The 25,028-nt window shown below is 36.5% G+C and overlaps 6 protein-coding genes and 1 long non-coding RNA gene across 11 annotated transcripts; 5 read left to right on the plus strand and 2 right to left on the minus strand.

The window, feature by feature from the left end:
• Positions 1-458: 458 nt before the first annotated feature.
• On the plus strand, positions 459-2,421 carry Dnapol-epsilon58 (DNA polymerase epsilon subunit 2). Of its 2 annotated transcripts, XM_076789006.1 has the most exons (5): positions 459-639; positions 732-1,275; positions 1,365-1,518; positions 1,828-2,048; positions 2,133-2,421. In XM_076789006.1, the coding sequence occupies exons 1-5, from the start codon at positions 506-508 to the stop codon at positions 2,409-2,411; spliced, it is 1,332 nt and encodes a 443-aa protein (XP_076645121.1). In that variant the 5' UTR covers positions 459-505; the 3' UTR covers positions 2,412-2,421. The 2 variants fall into 2 exon arrangements, with proteins under 2 accessions (XP_076645121.1, XP_076645120.1); XM_076789005.1 differs by having other exon boundaries at positions 1,365-2,048.
• A 908-nt stretch (positions 2,422-3,329) lies between these two features.
• Positions 3,330-17,590, minus strand: Hph (HIF prolyl hydroxylase). Its single transcript, XM_076789007.1, has 5 exons — positions 17,043-17,590; positions 15,887-16,581; positions 5,886-6,005; positions 4,787-4,997; positions 3,330-4,090 (listed from the first exon to the last, which is right to left on the minus strand). Exons 1-5 carry the CDS (start codon positions 17,437-17,439, stop codon positions 4,059-4,061), a joined length of 1,455 nt encoding a protein of 484 aa, XP_076645122.1. The 5' UTR covers positions 17,440-17,590; the 3' UTR covers positions 3,330-4,058.
• Positions 11,323-13,469, plus strand: LOC143354738 (uncharacterized). 3 transcript variants are annotated; one of them, XR_013082368.1, is made up of 4 exons: positions 11,323-12,202; positions 12,309-12,469; positions 12,648-12,805; positions 12,875-12,891. It is a non-coding gene; the product is annotated as an uncharacterized LOC143354738 (long non-coding RNA). The 3 variants fall into 3 exon arrangements; XR_013082367.1 differs by having other exon boundaries at positions 12,648-13,469; XR_013082366.1 differs by lacking the exons at positions 12,648-12,805; positions 12,875-12,891 and adding an exon at positions 12,958-13,469.
• Positions 17,591-18,380: 790 nt separating the features above from the next.
• Ttc30 (tetratricopeptide repeat domain 30) lies at positions 18,381-22,842 on the plus strand. Its single transcript, XM_076789004.1, has 9 exons — positions 18,381-19,010; positions 19,097-19,162; positions 19,242-19,580; positions 19,649-19,784; positions 19,863-20,027; positions 20,101-20,369; positions 21,630-22,037; positions 22,120-22,504; positions 22,570-22,842. The coding sequence occupies exons 1-9, from the start codon at positions 18,945-18,947 to the stop codon at positions 22,710-22,712; spliced, it is 1,977 nt and encodes a 658-aa protein (XP_076645119.1). The 5' UTR covers positions 18,381-18,944; the 3' UTR covers positions 22,713-22,842.
• Positions 20,384-21,633, minus strand: LOC143354734 (zinc finger CCHC domain-containing protein 17). Its single transcript, XM_076789010.1, has 2 exons — positions 21,289-21,633; positions 20,384-21,185 (listed from the first exon to the last, which is right to left on the minus strand). The coding sequence occupies exons 1-2, from the start codon at positions 21,403-21,405 to the stop codon at positions 20,514-20,516; spliced, it is 789 nt and encodes a 262-aa protein (XP_076645125.1). The 5' UTR covers positions 21,406-21,633; the 3' UTR covers positions 20,384-20,513.
• A 71-nt stretch (positions 22,843-22,913) lies between the features above and the next one.
• On the plus strand, positions 22,914-23,946 carry LOC143354735 (26S proteasome non-ATPase regulatory subunit 9). Of its 2 annotated transcripts, none has more exons than XM_076789011.1 (4): positions 22,914-23,099; positions 23,215-23,314; positions 23,372-23,559; positions 23,646-23,946. In XM_076789011.1, the coding sequence occupies exons 1-4, from the start codon at positions 22,929-22,931 to the stop codon at positions 23,862-23,864; spliced, it is 678 nt and encodes a 225-aa protein (XP_076645126.1). In that variant the 5' UTR covers positions 22,914-22,928; the 3' UTR covers positions 23,865-23,946. The 2 variants fall into 2 exon arrangements, with proteins under 2 accessions (XP_076645126.1, XP_076645127.1); XM_076789012.1 differs by having other exon boundaries at positions 22,919-23,099; positions 23,215-23,318; positions 23,379-23,559.
• Positions 23,947-23,982: 36 nt separating this feature from the next.
• LOC143354737 (uncharacterized) lies at positions 23,983-24,985 on the plus strand. Its single transcript, XM_076789014.1, has 3 exons — positions 23,983-24,193; positions 24,263-24,604; positions 24,808-24,985. The coding sequence occupies exons 1-3, from the start codon at positions 24,176-24,178 to the stop codon at positions 24,826-24,828; spliced, it is 381 nt and encodes a 126-aa protein (XP_076645129.1). The 5' UTR covers positions 23,983-24,175; the 3' UTR covers positions 24,829-24,985.
• Positions 24,986-25,028: the final 43 nt, after the last annotated feature.

The raw sequence follows: 25,028 nt of genomic DNA on the forward strand, positions 1-25,028 counted from the left end.
AGCATGTCAAAGTAACTTTTATGCATGATTATTCGAACTATACAAGATACTCGATTCTCATTAAGATTTCTAATTAAGATTATTCGGTATTTCATATCGTGCGACACGAAACAGTATAATAAGGTGACTGGCGTACTCCTACATCTCGTCTGTGATATTGGTTCCACAATATTAGTTCCGACCGATAGGGTAGGATGTGACACAAAAATGGTAAGGGCGCTCTAGACAGCTCTAGAGTCCCGCGGACGTGCGACAAAAAAATACATTGCGTGATTGTTCTATTCCTATACCTCGTCTGTGCTCTCATTTCCGCTTTGTCTGTTGGTAATGTTACCGATAATATATATAGGAGTGGACTACAAAAATTCATCTTTGTGGACAACTATGATATCAATATATTCAATGGTGTTAAAAGGCGGGAAAATCTATTATTCTGTTTGTGCATATGTAAACAGCTGTCAAAGAAGTAATTGTAAATAATGATGAATTTTTAATCTTGTGTTGAATGATATTGGTCGTCGGGGACCCTGCCAGCGCCGCCACGGGGCCTTCTCAATATTTGTTTAAAATAATGGCTGATGAAAAATTAGTGAAATCTGTGCAGAGCACTTTTTCCCTGTATGGTCTTGCACTTTCAAGGTATACTTTTTTTATTTATTTAGAACAATGTATTAAACAAACTTTCATATTGTGTAACATTATGTGAGATTAGCATATTTTCTTTCATTTAGAAAACTCAGTGTTTCACTTGCTAAAGAATTACTGAACGTTGATGAAAATGAACGTAAAAGTTGGCTAACACAGATTGTGGAACAAGTTTTGTCGCAGAATTTAAGTGACCCTCATGTTACAGTGGAGAGCCTGAAATTAGCAATAGAAGAGTGCATAAGGCCCGATACATTGAAAGATACGGAAACAATTTTAAGTGTCATAGATGCATTTGAAATACCAAAAATTAAACATGACTTGAGCAAAAAGAAGTTTGTTCTGTCACCTGTGACCCCAGACTTGTTTGCTGAAGCTCCCTATAAGTCAACTATATTTAAAGATCGTTTTGAGTTACTCTGGTATAGAACTATGAGGCATGAATTATTTACTCCCCCTAAACTTGGTGAAAAAAAAGAAACATGGATTGAATTGGTACCGATCGAATGCTTATTAAGTGAAAGTAAAAAAGGGAATGTTTATGTAATGGGTCTTTTAACACAGTTAACGGAAGGCCAATATTATTTAGAAGATACAGGGGGAACGATTAAAGTGGACTTGAGAAAAGCAATATCCTTTATCATAGAAAAACTTAACTTGTATTAATATTCGTGTGATAATAATATTTCTAAACATTGTTTTCCTTAACAATTAAATACAATTTTCAGGATGGTTTAATTATGGAAGCATCTATAGTAATAGCTGGTGGAGAATACAAGGAGGGTATGTTATATGTAGAAGACATAGGTTTTCCACCAGCTGAATCATCTGGCAATGCACGTGCAGACTTTGGTGATTCCAATATATTCGGAGGTTTGCATAAGCTTTCTTTGAAACTATCAGAAAAATTGAAAAGTTATGAAGAAAGTAATAAAGATGGAATGATTATTTTTCTATCTGAAATGTGGCTAGATGATATAACTGTTTTACATAAATTTAGAACTATGTTGGAAGGATATTCTGAATATCCACCCATTGCTTTTGTACTGTGTGGACATTTCTTGAGCTTCCCAGCAAATACAACTAGTACACAAAAATTAAAAGAAGGACTGAAGGATCTAGCCGATATAATAATGCAATATCCGGAGATAAAACAATCTTCGAAATTTATTTTTGTACCAGCACCGGATGATGTTGGATCACCAAAAATTTTGCCAAGATCTCCGCTTCCGAAACATATTACTGAAGTGTTCAGGAAAAATATACCTGGTGCGATATTCACTTCGAATCCATGTAGAATTCAATACTGTACAAAAGAAATCGTAGTGTTAAGAGAGGACATTTTAACAAAAATGTGTAGAAATACGCTTCAGTTTCCACGAGAAGGAAATATTTATGATCACGTAAGTTTACTTAAATGACTGTTTTTGTTTGTACTCTAACTCAAACATTGTTCTATTTAATTATTTTTTCTATAATTTTTTTAGTATGCCAAATCAATTATTTGCCAGTCACATTTGACTCCTTTAAGTCTTTCCGTAATCCCAGTATATTGGAAATACGATCACGCTCTACAATTATATCCAACTCCGGATTTAATTGTGGCCGCAGACAAATTTGAAGCATACGATACCGTATACTCTGACTGCCATATTATTAATCCTGGACTATTTCCGAAAAATGATCATTCATTCAAAGTATATGTTCCAGCCTTGGATGTAGTTGAACACTGTGCTATCCCGAAAGACCTGGACGGTGTTAATTAAGAGTAGTGTGTACATTTATAAATAAATAAAATACAAACCGGTGAATTACAGGCTTTCGTCAATAATACCAATAATTGACAATACAATTCGCTTTTCCTTAAACAATTGGATGCCGATTTTGTAAAATGTTTATTTTCACATCACAATTCTCATCAATTTTACAATACTTCAAAAAATGCGTTGTCAGTTCATAACTTATTTCACAACAATCTTCAATATTAAACATAAGAGCACATTAAATTAAGTTCATTCATCGAAATAACTTAATCTCTTGATGAGGATACTAGATATTGGTCCTCTGTGTCCAATAATACAATGAAATAGAATCGAAGAATAACTTATTAATCACATATTCTTGCGATTGAGTAAGTTTAATATTATCAACATAATACACCTTAGAAAAATTCAACACTCCCTGCTTGTCTCTCTTTCTCTACACATGCACACGCACTCACACACGCACACATACTGTCTCTCTCTCTCAGTTTCTTTCGTCTCCACCCTTTCTCCCTTATTCAGATTGACTAACAAAGTTTGTATATCAGACTTTCTATCTGGGACACAGGAAGTACGTGTTTATTTTTTCCATTTTTACTTATTCGATTTATATAAATAGATACAATACAATAGTAAACACAGTGTTTCTACCTTTTCGCAATGTACATAACAATATTACAGGTACAGACTGGGCCCCAACATATCTCAATTCTCGACACTGGAAGCATAAGTCAATTACTGGCCATTCAATCAAACATCAGTAGAAGGATTGTAACTTGCAAGAACAATATGTAATACATATAAGAAGTGGTAATAAAATCGTAAGAATTTTGTAATTTTATATTAATAACATGCTGAACTGTTATTAATCTCACTAACTATACACAGGATAAGGGAAAAGTTTCTTCTTCTTTTTTATTATTATTTTTTTTTAATATAATAATTAAGATGTAATTTTAGAAAATTTTACACATACAAACATTATTTTATTATTCAGATCGCTCGCTTACTCTTTCTCTCTACATTCACACGCTTTGACTATTCTTCTCTCTCTCTCTCTCTCTCTCTCTCTCTCTCTCTCTCTCTCTCGTACTACGCATATACACGCATAGATGCATTAATTTCTCTGTACACTATTTCAGCAAATATACGAATCACAAATCGCCGTAAGAATTGATCGTACTCCGACTATTAAAAGCTAAGTATCGATGTCGATAACGAACAAACTTTGAATCGAATGGCAAGCAAATACTAAAATGTTTACTCTTGAGACATTCGGTTAGAGTGTGAGCATTAAGTGTTAGAAAGAACGGAGTTACGAATTGTATTTATAAATTGAGAGTTGTAAGAGCTATTGCGCACTTACGCCACGTATAAATATATTTCAGTGCCGTATGTATAAAAAAAAAAAACAAAAAGAAAAGAACGCGCTTACAACTATTGCACATTCTTGAAAATCTTTTTTTTTCTTTTTCTGTAACTCCAATGTCAGTAGCTCCTGTATTCGACTATATCTTAATACATAATAATACATAATAATTTTATGTACCAGTGCTTTCTTTGTGTAGCTATATACACGTGTATAAGTTCAGCTAATAGAGTTACAATTTCAGTCGACGGATGGTGTGACAGTCTCTCACACTCCATGTCTCACGAATTCTCTTTCTTAGCATGCAGCTCTCCTGAAAGTCAGATGAAGAGATATTTATTTCATTAGTCTCTGGAATTTATTAGCCGATATTAATAGAATCACTCATTTTGATCTTTTTGATGTAAAGTCTGAAATGAATTTAATTTCATCGACGATAATTGATATGAATTTTGATACTCATAGATTATTAATACTTTTTCATGTGTTTAAGATTATTCGATTATGTTTGGCTTTTTATAACCATCAGTTTCCAAAGAAGTAGATCTCTAAAAAAAAACGATTTTTAATTTTTAGTCATGTTGCGTAAAATATTTATACAGTGGGAATATTTTATATAATTGAATGATTCGCCAATAATATCAAATGATGCTTTCAAAAGTATAGCTATAAAGAAAGCAGCCTCATGCCGAAGGTCATCGAGAAGATATATCTATAAATTACGTCTGCCACTCTTTTTCTGTGTGTAAATCTAAAAACAAACATTTTGAACATAAAGTAGGAATATGAGTCATGCTTTATGTAAATCAAAGTCAGAGAAGTGACCTTCTGCGGTTCTTCCACCTTTTAATCGTTATCTGTCCTTCATAATTAATTTGAGTTTAATATAATCATGAACGAAGTAAACAATTTCTGGTGTCTTATCCTCCGAAATTCGAAGAACATTTTTCATGAAGAATCACGTCTATTAAAATGGAAGAAGCATGCAGATTACAAATAATATACCCACTTTCTCTTTGATATCTTCGGCAAGCTTGATTCCTCTCTTCGGCGTCGAAGTACCACAGAGTGATCGCATATCTGGTTTTGAATGCCGGTTGTACTTCGTGCGGATTTCTCCTGTCGGACCAGAAGAAAAGTATCCTATCGAAGAGAGGCTCGATATCTGCAACTTGATCGCGCCAGCCTTCTGGAAATATCCTCAGGAGGCCGCCATTTTTCTGTAATCACGAAAAGCGTAATTATTGTTAGTCGGGAAAGCAAAATTTGATCTTTCTGTCACAAATAGATGCAGCATGTCTGAATGGTCAAACGAACAAATTGTGGGCATGCTATTGTAGTGTTTCTGTACTTTTTTCTATTGTCGTATCAATTTAAAAAAAATCACAATAGCAATAGAATGGTTGCAACAATTTTTAAAAATAAATTTCGTCATTTCTAACAAAATAAGCAAATGGAATTTAAAAAAGTGGGACACTGAAGGAATTTAAGAATGTAAAATTTAATGATTTGCAATTGAAATAGAACTTTCTTCATTTTGCACAAAGATCCGTTGTCTATTGATAGTAAATATTATAAATCCTTCTTGTGTCTAATTAAAATTAAGTTAGTGAAGACTTAAAGTGGAGAGTTTCTGCTGATAAAGGCAGCGTATATTTTTTCCTGTAGTCAATGTAAACATTGCTCAACTCGGTCTTCCGGTGCATATGCGAGATAGATGTGTTACATGGTGCAGCTCACGTAGGCCCTAAATGCCCTTGAGATTCTGCTCGCCCTTTTCGTGGCTATGACAATTCAACCGTTTGAGAGTCTGACTACACGTGGAACGACTGAATACTAGCCCATTGTTACATTTATACAAATATTCTCTATCTTTACGTCCAAAAATACCATCTAATTATTTTAATTCATAAAACTCCATAAATATTGCGCTTTCGACAAATTGGAATATTAGAATATAAAATGGCGAACTCTTTTATTAATTTCATCGTTTTTTGTAACAAGATTTATTTTTAGAATAAATTTTATATTACTTATAAGGTGATGCTCTGCACGCAAACGGGAATAAAAAATTATGTTGAAACGTGACGATTAAACCGTATGTGTACCTTAATGTCCCAATCTCGATTGAGATAGTATATTGCAGTGATGCATCGTCCATCTCGATTAGGGTTGTCCACATGTTTCACGTAATGCGAACCATGCCCAGGATAGCATGCTACCATCGCCTGAAAAATAATGCATCACATTACGAAGCTGTTCTATGAATGTAAAACCAACGTTTTATACAAATTTGCAAAGTTTTTGGTAAGTAAAATTTATCAAAACGCAACCAAAAGTAATGGATCGAAAATAAGAAATCAGTTGTGATTTAATAGACTAAAACAGGAAACAAGTATGAAACCGGAAATACGGTGTTGGTTGTAAATGGATTTGACGTAGCGACCGATGAAAACAATGGACTTGGAATAGAAAGTGTTGTATCCATACGTGATGTACCTCACGAAGGGTAGCCATGTGCCTCAGGTTTCATTGAACAAAACGCTGAGCACGTGTTACGCTGTACTCGTTTCACGAAGTTCAAATGTACAGAAAACCGACCACTCAACGAACATGAGGAAATGCTAGCTAATAGCTACTCAAAGTATGTCCAAACTATCGTAGATTTTTAACAAGTGAATTACAGAAATCTATTTTTTTTTTTAATAAAGATGCAAAGATCAAACTGCCTTCTCAATAAATTGCATAGTTAAAATAGCGCAGGGTGTTGAAGAATCCACATCCAAGTATCGTGAAATATTGATTCTTCTTTTTAGAAACAAATGTTTGGTGAAATTAGCGAATTATATAAATTGGTTCTTTCAAATAATGAGGTAAAGCAGTTTAAGTTCAAGATGGCTTCCTAACGAGCTGCGTAGTTAAAATGGCGCACGATGTTGGAGAGCGAAGAAAATATTTAAATAAATGATTAACACAATGAAATACTGATTCTTTGGGAAGTAATTGCTTGTCAAAAATTAGGGAATGACATAGATAGATTTCTTTTTAATAAAAACGCAAGTTGATTTAAGTTCAAAATGGCTGCCCGTCGAGTTACTTGGCTAAAATGGTGTACGGCGTAAACACCGAAAGTATTGTGATACATAATTAATACCAAGAGATGCCGATCTTTCGAGAAATAATTATTTAGCGGAAATGGTTGATCACTCGTCGGCAAGCACAATAAATAATTCTGAGTCGTGGCGTGGGCGTACCAGTGAAATGTTCAGGCGACAAAGATCTCCCAAACAGCGCACGTGCGCAAAAAGGGCTGAGTTACTCGTAAGGTCTCTGGAGGGAGGTGTACGAATAGGGATCGCATTGTATCCTTGACCCGAATAGCAGGCTAACCTTGGTACTACATTTGCTAGCGTGTAGATTCTCACGTCACCCACGAAACAGGCGTCGCCGTCCAGACTGCTTTTTTTTGTTTTGTAAATTGGACATACATTTGTACAACGGACATTTCTAACATCTCTACCTATTTCTAACTATAGAACCTAACCAGATTAAATAAAATAAGAAACTGACAATATATAAATCGTTGGGCATGATGACGATACTAAAACGAAAGATAGCTGTCTGAACCATCTCAACCGAAGGTAAGCAAATACAAGCTGCCAGAACAGAAAACGCTTTTTGGAAGGTCAAACAGAGCATACATTCACACGTACTTATTTGTTCTGTAGCTCTAAATCCATCTTCGGCACACGTATTATGGGGCACGCGCTTTATATGTACATGCACGGTTGCACAAGCAACGGTGAAGAATTCGAGAATGTAAAAGACGCGTTGAACGTGTTAGAAATATCGAATCAAAGTTTCCTTTGCAAGATCGTTTCGAACGCGTCCGATGAATATTAGTATAAACTTTTATTGTAGACTGTGCGTGCTTGTCAAATAAAATACGAATCTAATCTAACCAAACTTTCAGATACATTTCCGAGCATATAAAATTTCCTGTACTCTCCTTAAACCATATCTTGTATTACAGAAAAAAATACATTCTAAATGAGATACCAGCGCTACCTGTTCGTTAGCGGCGTTACAGGATGCCTTTCACTCTGTTAAAAAGGTAAATGATGTAGGTGGGACAACGTTTAATAGAACTTCTGAGACACAGTCCGACTGGAAATAGTTTTTGACAAACATCATTCTAATAGCCGGGATATTTAGACTTTCCAGTGGCCATTGTTCGCCCATTGTGTGCCTTGCGAGGAAACAGCCGATCATAATTCGCACGCTATAACAATAGATATAATCATTGTTATGTGTACAGAATGTCTTTGCGATCGATTAGTTTGCCGGTAACTGTTTTAACTTTTTTTTTTTTTTTCATTTCAATGCAAATTGTCGAGAGTAATTCGCGGTAATTGCACATAAGAACGCGCCATTCCGCGGCTCGGTGTATTTTCCGCGGAATATATAAGATCTCTCGTTGGCGAATACAAAACAAATGTCCTGGATAACTTTGTCCGGTAGACAGAACAATATCGAACAACTTCCAAAAATAAACAGTTACATATAATTTTTAACAAAGCAAGTAAGCAACCACGCGTACATGTAAAATTCTTATTCTTTCAAAAATGGCGTAACACTCGAGGACTTTTACAACCGCCATGCGCGTGTCGCAAAACATGTTTTGCAAACTGTTTAAAGAATTTAATGAGAATTCCTATTATCTCGGACTAGAAATTCCTACACGTATTTTTTCGTTCGCTTCAGGCCGATTAAAAATAGCGATAGATATATGCAAACAGAAACAATATCTCTGGAGCTTTAAGTCTTAAGATACGAATTTCTGTTAACTGCATATTCAGATCGGTCGGGTACCAGCCGCAACTTTTCGCCGCCGTCCTTCGATTTGTTTTCTTGAATTTGCAACCGTGTTATCTTCTCAGATGATTGAATTTATTAAGCGATGCCGATCGATACTACACTATCGGTCAAAACCACTTCAACTGGCGATAGTGAAATGAAGAAGAAGCACTGGCCGATGAAATATTCATTGAAATTCTTTCGACAATTCGAGAAATTTGGAACTTCTCCAGGCAAGTGGAGCTCGGTTTCTGGTTCGCGGATTTTTCGCTGTTAGGGTTCATTGTCCAAACGGTCAAGTAGCTTCGCGCGACAAGGGTGGGTGGGGTGCAGCATCGAGACAAAAGATCCGACACTGAGCCACTTTACGTGCAGCCGGTCACGTTTTACAGATAAAGAGCACAACCCGCCGAAAGTATGTACATTATCGAGATAACGCGGGAGTCGTCGGGTCTAGATTAACCGTAGTACTGGAACAGTTGAAAAATGTGTAACCTCTTGAAAAGTCATTCGCGGAAAAGCCAGGTGATTGTTACGCCGATCTCTGCGACATTCAACAGTCGCGCGAATCGGAGCTCGAAAGTCTGTCTGCGATCCCGTATTTTCGCTCGATAAAATGTTTCCTGGGAAGAACGCACAGTGGAATTGTGTTACTTTATCGTTCAGCTGCTTCTTTATACAACCCGTGAATGAAAACGAATTAATACGACCAAAATCTGTCATTATACCGGGCTTGCGCAAGCTCCTGTATCTTCGCTCCTCGAATCGCTAAAAACATCAACAGTTCGCAGTTATCGAAAACAACCTCTATTTTGCTTCCTCGATAATGTTTTCGAAGTAAATAAGAATTTTTAACTGCTACTAGTGATTTTTCATTTGCCACCGTATTTTATCCTACGTTTGCCAACCATCTACGTTGTAGGCTATCGCTGAATAAACTCACCTGATTCATAGTTTTTAAGACTGCTCTATCTAATTTTAGAGTGAACAGCGAACTTGTTTAGCGGACATTTTGGCGAACAAATCGTTCTCTGTGCGACGGAAAAAATTGATCAACCAAAATCGGGATTGGTTTATGAAATGGTGGACGATCGGTGGCGCTTGACATTCGGAGCAGAACTATCAACGATGTTGTTTAGATTTCCCGCAAATTAATCACGGAAAGCTTCTGTATTTTGTTCCAATTAGATTGTGACGCAGGATTTATGTAACTGCAAGTACAACGAGAGATGACTTTAAGTCGAAGATTCTATCAGATCATCCTCCGAGTAGAGCGGGTTTTTTTTTCTGACAGCCGAGTTTACAACAATAGAGCTCCTCATGATCGTCACACACACACTGTCTCGGCAGTGGTGATTCATCGAGAAACAGATGATCCCCCATACGTAAGTTCGAAAGCGAGTAAGTTGTTGCATTGATTTCTGAAAAAAAAACATCTTTCGCAATTCGTCAGGTACGCGTGCTATTAAATCGGCAGTTACACATGTCTGATCATGACATACCGTTTCCACTGGAAAATACCAACGGACATCTGCATTTTTAAACACGTTTTTGCAGAAGTTGATCTATTATTCAGTAATTGTTCAGCACTCTCGATTAATTTTTTACGAGGAATTACCCCTTTACGACATGCAACGATTACTATCATTGCATGAGTCATTGCAGATATTCTTGCTACACTTTCTTTCGCATGCACGAATAGTGCTCGACGAAGCGACTTATCTTCCGGCACGTGATTCATGCCGAAAGCATTTCAATTAGGTTGATTATTTTGATGCTAGATCCGAGTAAAGCAAGAAACTTTTACATTTGTATTTTAATAGTTTAATTGTGAGTTCCGATCATTATAACGAGGCCTAAAAATTATATTGGGTATCGGAAAAAGTTCCCATTAATTTATTTCTTGTTCCTGTGGTTAGGATTCTAGTCCGTAATTCTAAGGATTCTGAGCCTTTCAGAGTGATTTGTCTGTTGGTGCCCGTGGGTACAACTACGGGCAAATGACTTGGCGGAGTGGGGGTAGAGGCCGTAGCCGTAGCTGGCCACGTAGCTGTGACAATGCGTGTGACAAATACACGCAACATTGCCCGCAGAGGCGTGCTGCCCGTACGGGCAGGCGCTGAACAGCTCTGGTGTGGGGGAACAATACTCGACTTCATCGACCTATCGGTCACTTTTCCTCGTACTGTCCTTTTTTCAGTGGAGCTTAAAACTATTATACGGTCCTGTTATGCATGTTATCTATGATAATGTCAGCTGGCACACAACGAGGGCGGCCACATTACCATCTAGTGAGAGAACCTGTTAACTGTTGGTGGGACATGTGCGGTTGCTGACGAAGAAATTCGTCATCGACGGCTTATACGACACTTCTAAGCAGTGAATGTGAGACCGAACGATGTTCATATACTTGACAGATTAGTTTTGCAATTACGAGCAACGCAGCACGACACTTGCCGCAAAGATGCACACCTGTCGAAAGTTTTCAAAAGTATTATATGTCCGAAACGAACCGCGAAACGATTACCCTTTTTAGCTTCCTCGGGAGACAACGGGATTGATAACGTTTTCTTTTGGAAAACAGTATTTTCGACTGCTTCCGAAAGACCACATTTCGCTTGCTATATTTTCAATTTTAATCTCAACTTTCGCTGACCGAATATGTGGAAGAAACCGCGATTCCTCTTTGAAATTTGCAGTACTCACGACACACGGCGGTTACGTCAGAATGGCTGTTTTAATATTTGAACAACGTCCAAGATTAATTCGAATCGTCGATCCAGGACTAATTTCACCGTATAATAAATCCATACGATAGATACACGTTTCGCAACGTTTAATTACGCGTAGCGACGAATGTTCTTGCCAGGTAGACTGTTATTTTATTGATCGTTAAAAAGAAAGGGGGTCTTGAGCCGTTGCCAGAAACGATGGGCAGTAAGAATTTATTGGAGATAGCAAGAATCTCGGGTTCGGCGGGAAGATCCGCGCAGTCAGACAAGCTTGGAGGCAAAAATCATTAGACGCTCTTATATTTACAATATTGAAAAGCATAGTTGGCAGAGAGTTCCACAAATTTTCGCAATTCGCGAAAAGAATACAACGGCCACGAAGTAAATAAAACATCTCTGCGTCATCATGAAAACAAAACATGACGTCCGCACAATAACACGGGTAGCGTTACGCGAGACAATTTCTCAGAAAAACCATCTGTCAAAAGTATAGTGCGCGGTTCATAGAACCAACGAGGAAAATGCAGAAACACCGTCGCTGCATTTCAAATACCTCAACGCGTTACTGTACCAGGAATCGCGGATCGAGCTCACGGTATTTTTCGTCGTTCAATTAAGCACCGTTTTTAAACTCCGTTATCGCAGAAACTGTTTGGAAACGCCATTTTCGCGATACCGCGCCCACGCAAAAGTCATGCGCGAAAGTACGAAACAATTCCTTTCGCGGAAAATCTTCTGGGGAATGTACGAGGAAAACGTCAGTGTTATTTCCACAGAGGACTATGAAAAATGATATCTCGCGGAGCTGGTATTCATTTTGCTTGCCGCTTTTCCAGGTAAAATGACCAGCAAGTGTATACAAATAATCGAGTTCTGTATTTGTTCAATATTTTACTTAAGCGCTGCGCTGATCCGTTAAAATCCCCGAAATGAAGTTTGCAGTGTGGTATACGCGACTACCGATTCTAGAGGTCACTCGGAAGGTGAACTTCAGGGTAAACATGTTCACCTTTGCGAAATTAACGGGCGCCTTAAATTATATTTACATCACTACGGATTCCGGATCCATGAGTCTACTTTCGAGACGGCAAACGTAAAGTTCTGTAGATAAACGAAAGAACAATTAAATTCCGCAATCTAAAGAGCTCACGATATTACTATATTCAAGGAATCTGAACGTACTATCTACCAGTAGTTATTTCATTGTTTTCAAACATTTATCAATCACAGCTAAAGATTTTCTAACCAACTTTTCAATAACAATGAAGATTGTACTCGCAGATCAATAGGTCACCTCCAACGGCGTAATCTAATCACCTTCTTTGCGATTAGTGTTTAAAAGATCCTCGAGTTTCCCTCCGATTTCGCGTAGTCATTAAAAATCCTATCAATGGGCTTGGAGTAGATAGTGTCAAAAGAAAAAGCACACAATTTCAGAAGTAATTTCTATTTTGGGACGAAGTATAACCGATCTAGACGGTCATACGAATGACGAATTTTTTTTTAAGTTTCGAGCATTGCTTCCGCAACCCGCACCCAGTCGCACGGGGCCATTACAATTACAAATTATACAGAAGGTATTCCGAAACAGTCGGAAAGTGAGAACAGACAACGGTAAATATCCTCGTAGAGACAGACGAACAGGAACGGGACCGTCCCCAGACGATTGGCACGCTCTCATCACGTATTTAAGTATATGCACGGATGCATATGTACATATAGATCGCACCTCGTCGATTCTTTCACCTTCGACAAGGTTAAACAGGGAGATGCAGCTGGCTGTCTCCAAGGATTTGCTCGAAAGCGGAAGAATGGTACAAATGTTTCGCACGAAATGCCGGAAATTGCGCACAGTCACTTTAACCGCTTCCGGAACTGCTAAAAATTCGATTGGTTTTCTTACATTTTCACTTAAAAAGACCTACATACTATATTTGTTTACCAGTTATTTTCTTCGAAGCTTTTTGCTTTCAATTGATTTATGCAAGTCTTTTAAATGAAAACCGAATAATTTTAAATTTAAATGAATAACCGAAGCGCAAGCAATTAAATTGTTCATTAAAGAAGAAACATTTTGTTCTTATTTCGAATCACCTACTAAAAAACTAGAATATTGTTTAATAGCTCTTGAGGAAACGATTCTTTTCAGCTTTTTACACACACTAGTAAAATTATACTGAAATAGACGAATTGAGAGTACATATAAAATAATTTTTTAAGAACTTTCCGTTCGACTGGGGAACGGAATTAGCATTTTTTTAAAGCTACTATTTCGTAAACCAAATGAAAAGAACCTGAAGAAACAACATCCCGTAGAAACGAGTAGAGAATGCACTCAATGGAGTATTCTTAAAATACAGGTTGAGTCATCAATGATAAAAGATACTACAACAAGTCTAAAATGCTCTATGAATTGACCTTCTATTGAATGGAGTATATCCTATGAGCATATCAGAGACCCTATCTAGAACCATACAGCACATATAACTAAAGAAAAACTTAGAAATACTGATGTCCTCATAGTTATTAAGTTTCGAAGATTGGTACGTCGATAGAAAGAAGCGCTGCGATCAATAATACGAATAGGTAATTGATTAAAATCGAATCATAGTTCGAAGAGTCTCCAATAAAAATTGATTATCATTTCAAAAATTAATAGTAATCGTAGCAAAACAAGATAATGTGTTAGAAACAAGTTAGTTCTCTAAATATAAAATGAAAAAGAAGGCGTATTATTTGAACTGACTGGAGTTTCAGTTTACACAAATGGCGGGCAAATAAGTCTACTCGAATAGCGTCTCTCAATCAGGGACTTAAAACCGGTAGGATTTTGATATCCGAATCGTACCAGAAAGATTCTACTGAAATCGTTACACCACCGAAACCGAAATAAATACTGGTATTTTTGGCGGTTTTTCATTTGCCTCCAAATCGTGGCGTAATTGCGGCCGCAAGAAAGATTGGATTGGTATAGATATCACAACATTGTATGTATTAGATATACATATCTATAAGGGTTTCAAAGATACAACTGAAAAATACCGGTGTTTTGCATTTCGGTCAAAGTCCCTACTCTCGACCGAACGATCGATCATATAGAAATATCATAAGTATATTTCCGAACAATTCGCTTCATAGTTTTCCAGATCAATCTAGAGCCAACGCTTTGCAACCTGGCAACGACAATATTCATGGCATTATCTCGCGGTGTCTGATTCAGAAATGACATTTCCATGATAAAAAGAGGAAACGAAGATAACCTTAAATTCTCAATGTCGAAACCTGTACGCAAACTATGTACTTCCTCGAGCAGCCTTTCAACAACTTCGGGAATGACTCGAGGTGCGCATAGTACGCGTGTAGGTTTTAATCGATGACGTTCTGTTATCTGGATCCGCGTCGCACAGCCTCGTTTCACCTGTGCCTGTCTGCTTAGAGCAGTGTTTACAAAAGACGAGACCGTGTAATCGGGACGTACATTCATAAGGCCGACGGGTTTCTGGGATAACAGAAGAAAGAGAAAGTTAGTGACAGCGAAAGAGATAAAGATATAACAAGGAGCGAGCCAGCAGTGCGGCGTACGTGACCGACTGCACTACGTGTGTTGCCCACTCTGCCCGCTCGACGATCTCCCCCGAAAGATCGTTGCAATTTCGGGATCCTGACCTTCTCAGCCTACCACCTTCTTTCCTCCCTCCTTGCCCCTTGTTTCACAGCCAGCGAAACACTGGATGTCGATATTCGCACGCGAAAACTCGTCGTCGGTCTTTTTCGTCGGTGCCGTGCCGCGCCGCTATCGTTTGTCGGAGCCTCATGACCAAACGGGAAAACGTGGCAGGCTGGCTGCATTCAACAATGACTAATACGATTACGGAAAACAATATCTTGTTTCCTTCAATCAATCTGTACCAACAACTTGTATTATTCCGACTCATCTACGCACGATTTCACAGCATTTCTTTTGCAGTTTATGTTTTGAAACACAACGACTTTTCCGAAATGTCTGTATTTAAATTTAATCACTCGGAAGCTGTGTATCCACGTACACATCGTGAAAATTGCAAACACTGCGTTCGAAAAATGTATAAGGAGGAATGTGTTTGTTGAATTTCGATTTACATAGCTTTCGAAGCCCACCCAGTTGCATCTCGCAATTTAAAATGTCCTGCTTAAAGTTCTCGTTTAAAATCGAGGGTCTAATTTCGTACGCGATACTCGATATCACGACCTGCGTTTGTGGAAGAAGTTTACCTTGCCAAAACATTCGAGAAATTAATTAACGGATTTACTTGTTATGCGTCCAATTACTTTACGTTCTACGCACAACCGATACTCGGTGAAATTTACCGTTCTATCTACGAGTGAAAATTGTTTACAACAAAACGCACGGTGAATTATTAAAAAATACTTGTTTAAAAATTTCGATTGTAAACCGAAAACTTCAGTGACAAGTTACCTCTTGGAATTCGAAACAGTGTTGTTTCGTGTGAAAGGCCAAGTCTTAATGTGGTTTTGCTTACCTTTGTTCTACCGTTGATTGTATAATTTCCCATTTTTCCATTGTTTCGCATCTTATTCGCCCTCATAATGATGGCATCGACTTTGGATATGAGCATTCCAATATTCTGACATTGTTTTTCTTTCCCGTCTAACCACGTTATTTGATCACCACGAATTGTTTTTAAATCATTTGCACCTGCTTTATTAGAAACCAATTGTCCATCCTTAAATAATCCAGCACTATACATATTTAAAACTTCATTTAATACAGCGAGACCTTTCTCAGCCCCTAAAAAATTGTCTACCACGCACACACCGTATTCATCCATGTCCTTGATCACATTTCTGCAAATCTCATTCAAGTGTAACTCTTCCAAGTTATTTCTGTTTTTGTGAAGGAATGGTGGTAACAGTTCCTCCTCGCGAGCTAAATGAACCTCCGGGAAGTTCTTCATACCGTTATGATGGTGTGTAGGCATGTCTAATTCATTATCTTGTAGATTATCAAGAATCCTTGAGTTTTCAAGAACAGGGTTCAACAATTCTGCTCTGGCGCCTAGAATTGTATCTTCAGAGCTGCCTTCGTATGTTATAGGAGAAGTCCATCCATCTGCTCTACTGTTGCTAGTACCTTTTCCCTTAGATTTCCTCTTTGGATTTTGGCTTCCCTTGTGTTCTGACAATTCTTTTGCTTCTCTCGTGTGTTTGGTAACTCCTATAAAGAAATGTCATTGAAAATACAATGTTCATATATTGTTAAAATATTATACTATACTGCTCAATAATCAGGAAAATTGTTGTACGACGTGGTTTCAAATTATCGAGGTTGAACTGTATTAAGCACCACGCTAACCAGTACAAAAATTCTTTAGGTAAACACCAGAATGTGTGTAGACAATTTTCCTGTCATTGATCTATTACTGTTGACATATCCTATTTGTAAACTTTACAATACGGTGTACATTGTAAACCATTGGGGTTACATTTGAAGAGCGTTAACGGTGCGATTTGACAGAAACGAAAGAATGTATTATCAGAAAGACATATTTTCAACTGTAATCCTTTCTCCGAAGAGAGACACTTGTTTTGCACGAAACGATCGACAACGGTGAAACCAAAAATATCGAACGAGCTTATCGATGGAATGCGAGGAGAGCAAAACCGAATTAAATGTACCTCCAAGGTGTCTCGCGTTATGATGCACTTCTGGAGTAGCGTTCGATCCCTGCGTTGTTTCTGACACTGGCTTCTCGGTTAGGTTAGAAACCACTGGTGCAGTCGCCCGTTGATGATTTTTGCCGGAGAATTCCTTTTTATCGGACTGTGGAACGGAATTTTGATTCGTGGATGAAACGGTATTGGGCAGAGTCGATTGCGAGGAATGAGTTGTACAAAATTCTTTATGACGTTTCCAATCCCGCCTTTGGTGTTCCTTAGTGCAATAGAAGGCGGCCTTGCACCGCGAACACTTCAAAAGCTTGTCAGTCCTGTTACAAACTACGCAGATCACCGTTGCACCTATTTGAACATCACCGCCGAGTGTCTGCGCACGACTGACTGTCGGACCGGACATGTTTCGCCGTTTATTTCGCGGCCACGAATGCCGACGACATTTCTCCAACCAGGGAAGTCACACACGCACTCGATCTGCGTACGACACTACCGCGCTATCGCAGCACCGCACTGCTTCCCTTGTACGTGCGAACCTTGGTTTACATGCTATATATACATTATCGAATCTGCGAAACACCTATTGGCGCAACGATGATCAAAACTTCGATCTTCAATATCCATTACTGCCTATTACGATTGCACGTAGCCTCACGTCGACTGTAGTTGTCTGTTAACCCTTCCAAGACGGTTAGCACGTATGTGTACCAGTCTAGGTTCCTCTAAGCTGTTAAAATTTGGTACACGCTCGAGCCATGTGCAAAAGCTGTTGGTACTCATATGTACCACACCTTGCCCCTCATTCCTCTAATTTCAACAGCACAATAAGCTTCCATAAGCTTATTATTTGTCAAAGAAATAATATAACATGTTTTCGAAGTCTTTTAACGAATAACTTCATCGTGAAAGGGACAGTATCAACTTGTACTTCATCAAGATTTTTGAAAACCTATCCGATAGGTGTGCATGCATTTACTACCTCGCATGCTTGCCTTCTTCAAGATAGCGGCACTTATTCATTAGTTTCTTTTTTTCCAACCTACTCAGATCATGATTCTACTTGTACGTTCAATATATACTTCACGAAAGCTGTCTTAGATTACCTTTGCGCTAGGTCATGAAACGTTTTATTGTTCCGTCACAGAGCACTTGACCAGATGCGAAACTTCTGTTCAAAACCTTTGATGTTCGTGTTCCTAAATTTTGAGACCTTCAGAACAATATTTATAAAGCTGGAGTTGCTACAGATGAATGTATGTTATCATTCTTTGTGAGTCACTGCAGGAAACAGAAAAGAGATCCTATGTATGTGTATAAACAATCGAAAACGTTTGAAAGTGGGGAAAAATTCAACATACGATTTGATAAAAAATTGTATTGAAACATGAACAGTTCCATGAAGTGAATATTATTGAAAACTGACTTTCATCGTTTCACGTGTGTAATTCGATATTCCTACGCATTTTTGAGAATTATTTTCTAGAAAAATTGCTTATAGAAATGTCCCTATCTGATGAATATTACAATTCGCATAAATGTATGTTCATGGAGCACAATTTACGTACGCATGCGCAATGAAAATACTAATTTAAATGCCATCCCGACGAGCGTGGGAGTTCTCCTTCGGTAAAATACATAGCGGTTGCGTTCAAACCTGTTTCTAAAAATATTTTGACAACGAGATAGTAGTTTTATTTGTAATAACGCTGGTTTACCACAAAACTTCATTTTTTACGTTTACCATATTTGTTCTGCATATAATCCTCTTGCCGTAAAGAAAGCATTTGTTTCTATGGTTACGACATGCAGGCTTTATCAAAACATTGCGCGATAGTCCAGTAGTTAAACTAATAGTAATTCAGTGGAATGGTCGAAGCACTTTGCAAATAAAAAAGTGATTTATAAAACATGAGTACTTTCATAGAGAACGTGCAAATAAAAGATGGAGAATATACAAAAACAATTTATACAATGGTAACTTCTTTTTAAATCACCAAAATTAAAGGGAGAAAAGTGGAGTATTAAATAAAAGTACAAAAATGTAAACATCTATTTTTCAGATAAAAGAACAGAGGTATACAGAAACAATAAAAGTCTTAATTACACTTCTTGATTCTTACAATTCTGTAAGTAAGATCATGTTATAATAATGTGATCTTTCTTTTTCTAAGAAAAATTCTATGTAGTTAATAATTTATTTTACAGTCAAGGCCCTGTCTATCTCTCCTTGCATATTGCTACTTTTACACACAAGATTTCATAGCTTCTGCACAGTGTTATGAAAAATTAGTTCAATTATGCCCAGATGAAAATTTATACAAATTGTATCATGCTCAATCTTTGCACCAAGCATGTATGTATCAAGAGGCTTGGGCAATATGCTCCAATATTATAAATCACAGTAATTTAGAATCTAAAGTGAAAAAGCTGCAGGCAGCAATAAAATATGGACAGGAAGATATGGTTGTTGCAAAAAGTCTTGTTGATCAATGCCCAGTGGATGATATTGATACAGAAATTAATTTAGGCTGCCTTTTATATAAGGTACTCAATAGAAGTTGAAATTTTCTTAGAAGGGATTTAGAAGTTTTCCATATATTTTTGCATTTTAGGAAGACCAGTATGAACAAGCTCTAAAAAAATTTGCAAATGCATTACAAATTGCAGGTTTTAAACCTCATTTGTCTTACAATGTAGCACTTTGTTACTTTAAACTAAAAGAATATGCTGCATCACTGAAATATATTGGTAAAACTCATGCTATCACCATTACTAATTCAGTTTAATGAATTACAATAATGTAACATTTATTGTATATTATACCAGCCGATATTATTGAACAAGGGATAAGAGAACATCCAGAATTGGGAGTAGGAATGACCACAGATGGTATAGAAGTCCGTAGTGTTGGAAATACATTAACATTGCATGAAACAGCTTTGACAGAAGCGTTCAATTTGAAGGCTGCAATAGAATATCAATTGCAAAATTGTAATTATACACAGAAAATGTTTATTACTTGACTTATCTTCTATCTTTAGTAAATTTTATTCGACGTATTTAGATGAAGCAGCAAAAGAAGCATTAACAGATATGCCTCCAAGATCTGAAGAAGAACTTGATGCTGTTACATTGCACAATCAAGCTTTGATAAACATGGATACAAAGCCAAGCGAAGGGTTCGAAAAACTCCAATTTTTATTACAACAAAATCCATTTCCACCTGAAACGTTTGCTAATTTATTACTATTGTATTGTAAATATCAGTACTATGATCTAGCAGCTGATGTTTTAGCCGAAAATGTACACCTGACCTTTAAATATTTAACACCAGTAAGTATGATTTTTATTGCGATGTTACATGTATTATAAGTGCATTTGTCACAAATCACACATTGAAAATATTTTTCGTAATTGAAGGAGTTATAAAAGGTACATACAAATTAGTCTTAGATTCTGCAGGAATTGCATTGTATCTCATCGATCTGGGTATTTACTTTTTGAGTGTTTACATTTTTTTGTACGTTTCTCTGAGCTTTCAGAGTGTTTTCGTTTGTGAACTTTTACATTATGACTAGAAGAACTGTCACTAGAACTATCGTCGCTAAAGGAACTATCATACTTCCTTTTCTTCTTCTTTTTCTGATCTTTGGAATGTTTCCTTTTCTTCTTCTTTGTTACTTCTTTCTCATCTGACTCACTATTGTCTGTACTTTGCTTGCTTTTCTTAACCTTGTGTTTTTTCTTTACTTTCTTGTGCTTGTGCTTCTTCTCCTTTTCAGTTTCATCGACTACTTGTTGTTCAACAACTTCTTCTTTGATTTCTGGAATCAAGTCATACTTTTTCCCATCAGGAGACATAAAGCAATCGTTGGATAAATGACCTGCAGTTCCACACTTTGTGCACGTCGTATTAAGCACTGCTTCTAACTGTATCGCTTTACGCTCATATTTTCCGATAGTTTTTTTCTTTTGAGCATCCCTTTGCAACTCTACCCCGTTAGGATCTAAATCAGTGCCATTCCCTTGATTCACATATTTCATAGATAAGCCTATTTTGCCATCATCTCCCATAGAAATGACTTTGCACCAGACTCGTTCTCCTTTTTGCAAAACCTGTGCAACATCGTCGACACGAGCAGTGCTTACCTAAAGAAGGTTATGTTAACGCAAATCATTGATATCGTAAACTTGTAATACAAATAGCAATTTTACTATTTTTCATACATTTTTTAATAGATTGTTTCTTTACCTGAGACTTGTGAAGTAATCCTTGCGATGCACAGCCAGGAATTCGAATAAAAGCTCCGTAATTTTGTACAGATGCAATTTCCCCAAGAAATATTTGATTTAGTTTGCAATTTACCATTTTCAACAGGTTTAACGAAAATGTGTTTGCATGAAAGTCACACGACTGTTATATTGCATTAAAACAATAATAATAAATTGGCGTCAAGAAAACATGACACAAAGGTTATATAGTTGTTTAGGTACAGGACTGTAACAAGCATAGACATTCTGGGGTGACAAAAAATAAAATAAAATTCATATCCTCTCTGATAGTAGTATTGCAAATATTAACTTACTTTTCAGTATTTGTACGATTTTTTGGATGCATTAATTACGCAACAAACATCGCCAGAGGAGGCGTATCGTAAATTCGACGATCTTGGGAACAAGCACATGGAGATTTTAAGAAAAACTACAAAACGGGTCCAAGAAGCAAGGCTTAATCACGATGATACTGCTGTTAAAAAAGCTGTAACTGATTATGAGGAAGCTTTGGAGCGATATGTACCCGTTTTAATGGCTCAAGCCAAAATTTATTGGGAACTTGGAAATTATACGCAGGTAGAAAAAATTTTTCGGAAGAGCGCGGAATTTTGCAATGAACACGATATATGGATATTAAATGTGGCGCACACGCTATTTATGCAAAAGAACAAGTTTAAAGAGGCAGCAGTATTTTATCAACCCATTGTCAAAAAGAAAAGCGGTAATGTTAGTTATCATCTTGTTTTTTACTTTTTTCTTTTCTTGCAGCAATCGCAAGGGATTACTAATCAATTTACGAAAATTTCAGATTTTAGATGTAAGTGCTATAGTACTCGCTAATTTATGCGTAAGTTATATTATGACAACTGAAAATGCAGAAGCCGAAGGGCTAATGAAAAAGATAGAAAAAGAAGAACAAGCAATTTCGCGGGAAGACCAAGATAAAAAATTATTTCATTTATGTATTGTGAATTTGGTCATCGGAACGTTGTATTGTTCTAAAGGAAATTATGAGTTCGGTATATCTAGAGTGATGAAAAGTTTAGAACCATACAACAAAAGATTAGGAACCGATACTTGGTTCTACGCGAAAAGATGTTTTCTTTCGCTTTTGGAACAGTTGGCCAAACAATTGGTAGTTCTGAAAGACACAACACTCCAGGAGTGTATACAATTCTTAGAGCACTGCGAAGGTATTGATATTTTTTTTTTGTCCGAAAATATAATGTTATACAGTTGTAAACATATTTAATTTTAGTTTACGGAAGGGACGTCATGACGGTTGTGGAACAGCCCTTTGATTTGCAAGATATGTTTTCCATGGCTCCGCAAGGGAAACAAACAGTCGTATACGAAGCGCGATACTTAAAAGCGCTATTTTTAAGATTCCAAATGTCATAAATTATATATTATATCTAGTGAACATGCGTATTAAAAATAAATAATGTTAATAATTTTTAAAAGTACAGAAACCAATGAAGCAATACCTTTAACTCTCAGATACCTCTAACTTATATATTTTCATACTTGATTTGTAATAATATTTTGATATTTTTAATCTTCAAAAGACAGACATCATTAAACTTTAAAAAGTACATATTGGATTCAAATGGACCCATGGATCGCTATCCCCTAAGTACGGCATTGAGGGCTTATCGCACGTCACTAGAAGTAAAAATGGTGGCCGATATGGAATTGCAGGAAGCTAAGAACTACGTCCTTCAGCTTATGAAGGATAAAGATGAAATCGAAGCGGAATTGAAAGCATTTAAAGAAATCCTAGATTCCGTATGTATATAGAATCACTTTAGATTCATAAGAAATACAAACCTAACCCTGCCATCATAAGCGACTATATTTTTGTTTTGTATGTATCATGACCTGTTAATTTTCCGAATTTTAGAATCATGTTGGTATGGATGATCCGTTGGTTGATTCCGAAGGATATCCAAGACAGGACATAGATGTTTACCAAGTCAGGCATGCGAGGCATAAAATTATATGTATGTATGTCTTTATACAATGTTGATGCATTAAATGTAAATAACTGAAATGATTAGGTTTCAGAAATGATCATAAAGCTTTGATGAAAAAGATAGAAGAAGGATTGCACAAAGTGCATTCATTATCAGGAAATCAAGCGGAAAGTTCTAATGGAGCTGCATTAAATGATGTTGAACAACCTGTGCAATTGAAGCCTTTCCTTATTGTGAATTTGGTGTCACCTGGTTCACCAGCTGAGATTGCAGTAAGATATATGTCTCAAATTGTCATAACACTAAAATAATTTCTAAACATGAAATATATTGCATAATATTTAATTTTATATTCTAGGGAATTCAAGTGAATGATTTGATATTGAAATTTGGTTCTATTGATCATCGAAATTTTGGTTCATTACAAGATATTGGTACTTTGGTACAAAATAGTAGGTACAATAAAATTGCCATAAAGATTAAGCGTGGATCTAATATCTTAACGTTGAGCTTAACTCCACGTCCTTGGGCTGGTAATGGCCTTTTGGGTTGCAACGTAGATACTATTAAAAGCTAAAAGACTTGAACAAAAACGTCTATTTATAATTGTGTATAATTGTTGTGTATGTTATTAAATAAAAAACGTTTGTAAATTATTATATTTAATATCGTATTTTAAATACTTTTTATACATGCAACATTACATTCACTTTTATAAGTTTTAAGTGGCTTTAATAGCATAATCCTGAAATGTAACATTCAGACCTTGAAATACAATATGTGTAATCTTTCTAATGTGATTTAAACTTGGGTATTTAAAATGGTAGAGGTAGTATAAAATGAACGATTTCTGTGAAGTAGCAGTCAGTATCAGAGAACAACAGCAAAATGCATTTCGTACTGTTTGTAAGTTGGAACATTATGTAAGTATGTATAATATTATCATGTTGATTTATAAAGAATTGTTTGATCTAGGGAGCACTGTACTTGAGTATTCTTGCATCCCAAGTATTAAGTGAAGAAAATACTTATACAGAATATTCTGATCAACATCCATGGTCATTTGTTTATGCCATATACCCACTTTACAATTCTGAGACATTGCTTGAGGTATGGAAAACTGAAAAATCTGTGGATATTTCTGCAAATGCCGAAACTGCTGCTCCTGACAAGCAAGGCAAAACGGTTTTATATTCTGACGATGTTCGGCAAAACGGTACAAATTTACAAACAGAAAATGTATCTTACTTCATAAGCGAAGCGAAAAATATAAATGGGATACAATCACTGAAAAATGTACACCAACTTTCTAGTTATGTAAGTATTAAATGATATTGATTAAACACAGGAAACTCTTGTACAATACGACTAGGGAATCGGGGAATCCTTGTAAAATGCAACACCTGATTGGTGAATGGGGTGTGGAGAGGGGGCTTAAATTTTAAAATTATGCGCGGGAAACTTTTATTTTAGTTGAATAAAATAGTGGTTTGTCATTTATATGGTAATCTATATTGCAGAGAAACAAACACAAAAATTAATCTTCAAAACGGACAACAGGATCTCACATGGGCTTAGTGATGCAAATAAGTAATCTGTTGACATAACTGTATTTATAATGTAATACTGCATTCTATTTTTATAATTAAAAACTAAAGATGTGCTTGTAGAAATTATTAAAAGATATTATTTGCAAGTAGTACTGTTTATATTTCCTATATTTAGTTTTATGTTTACTCCA

This window comes from Halictus rubicundus, chromosome 6, assembly GCF_050948215.1.
Source record: "Halictus rubicundus isolate RS-2024b chromosome 6, iyHalRubi1_principal, whole genome shotgun sequence".
Lineage (NCBI taxonomy): Eukaryota > Metazoa > Arthropoda > Insecta > Hymenoptera > Halictidae > Halictus > Halictus rubicundus.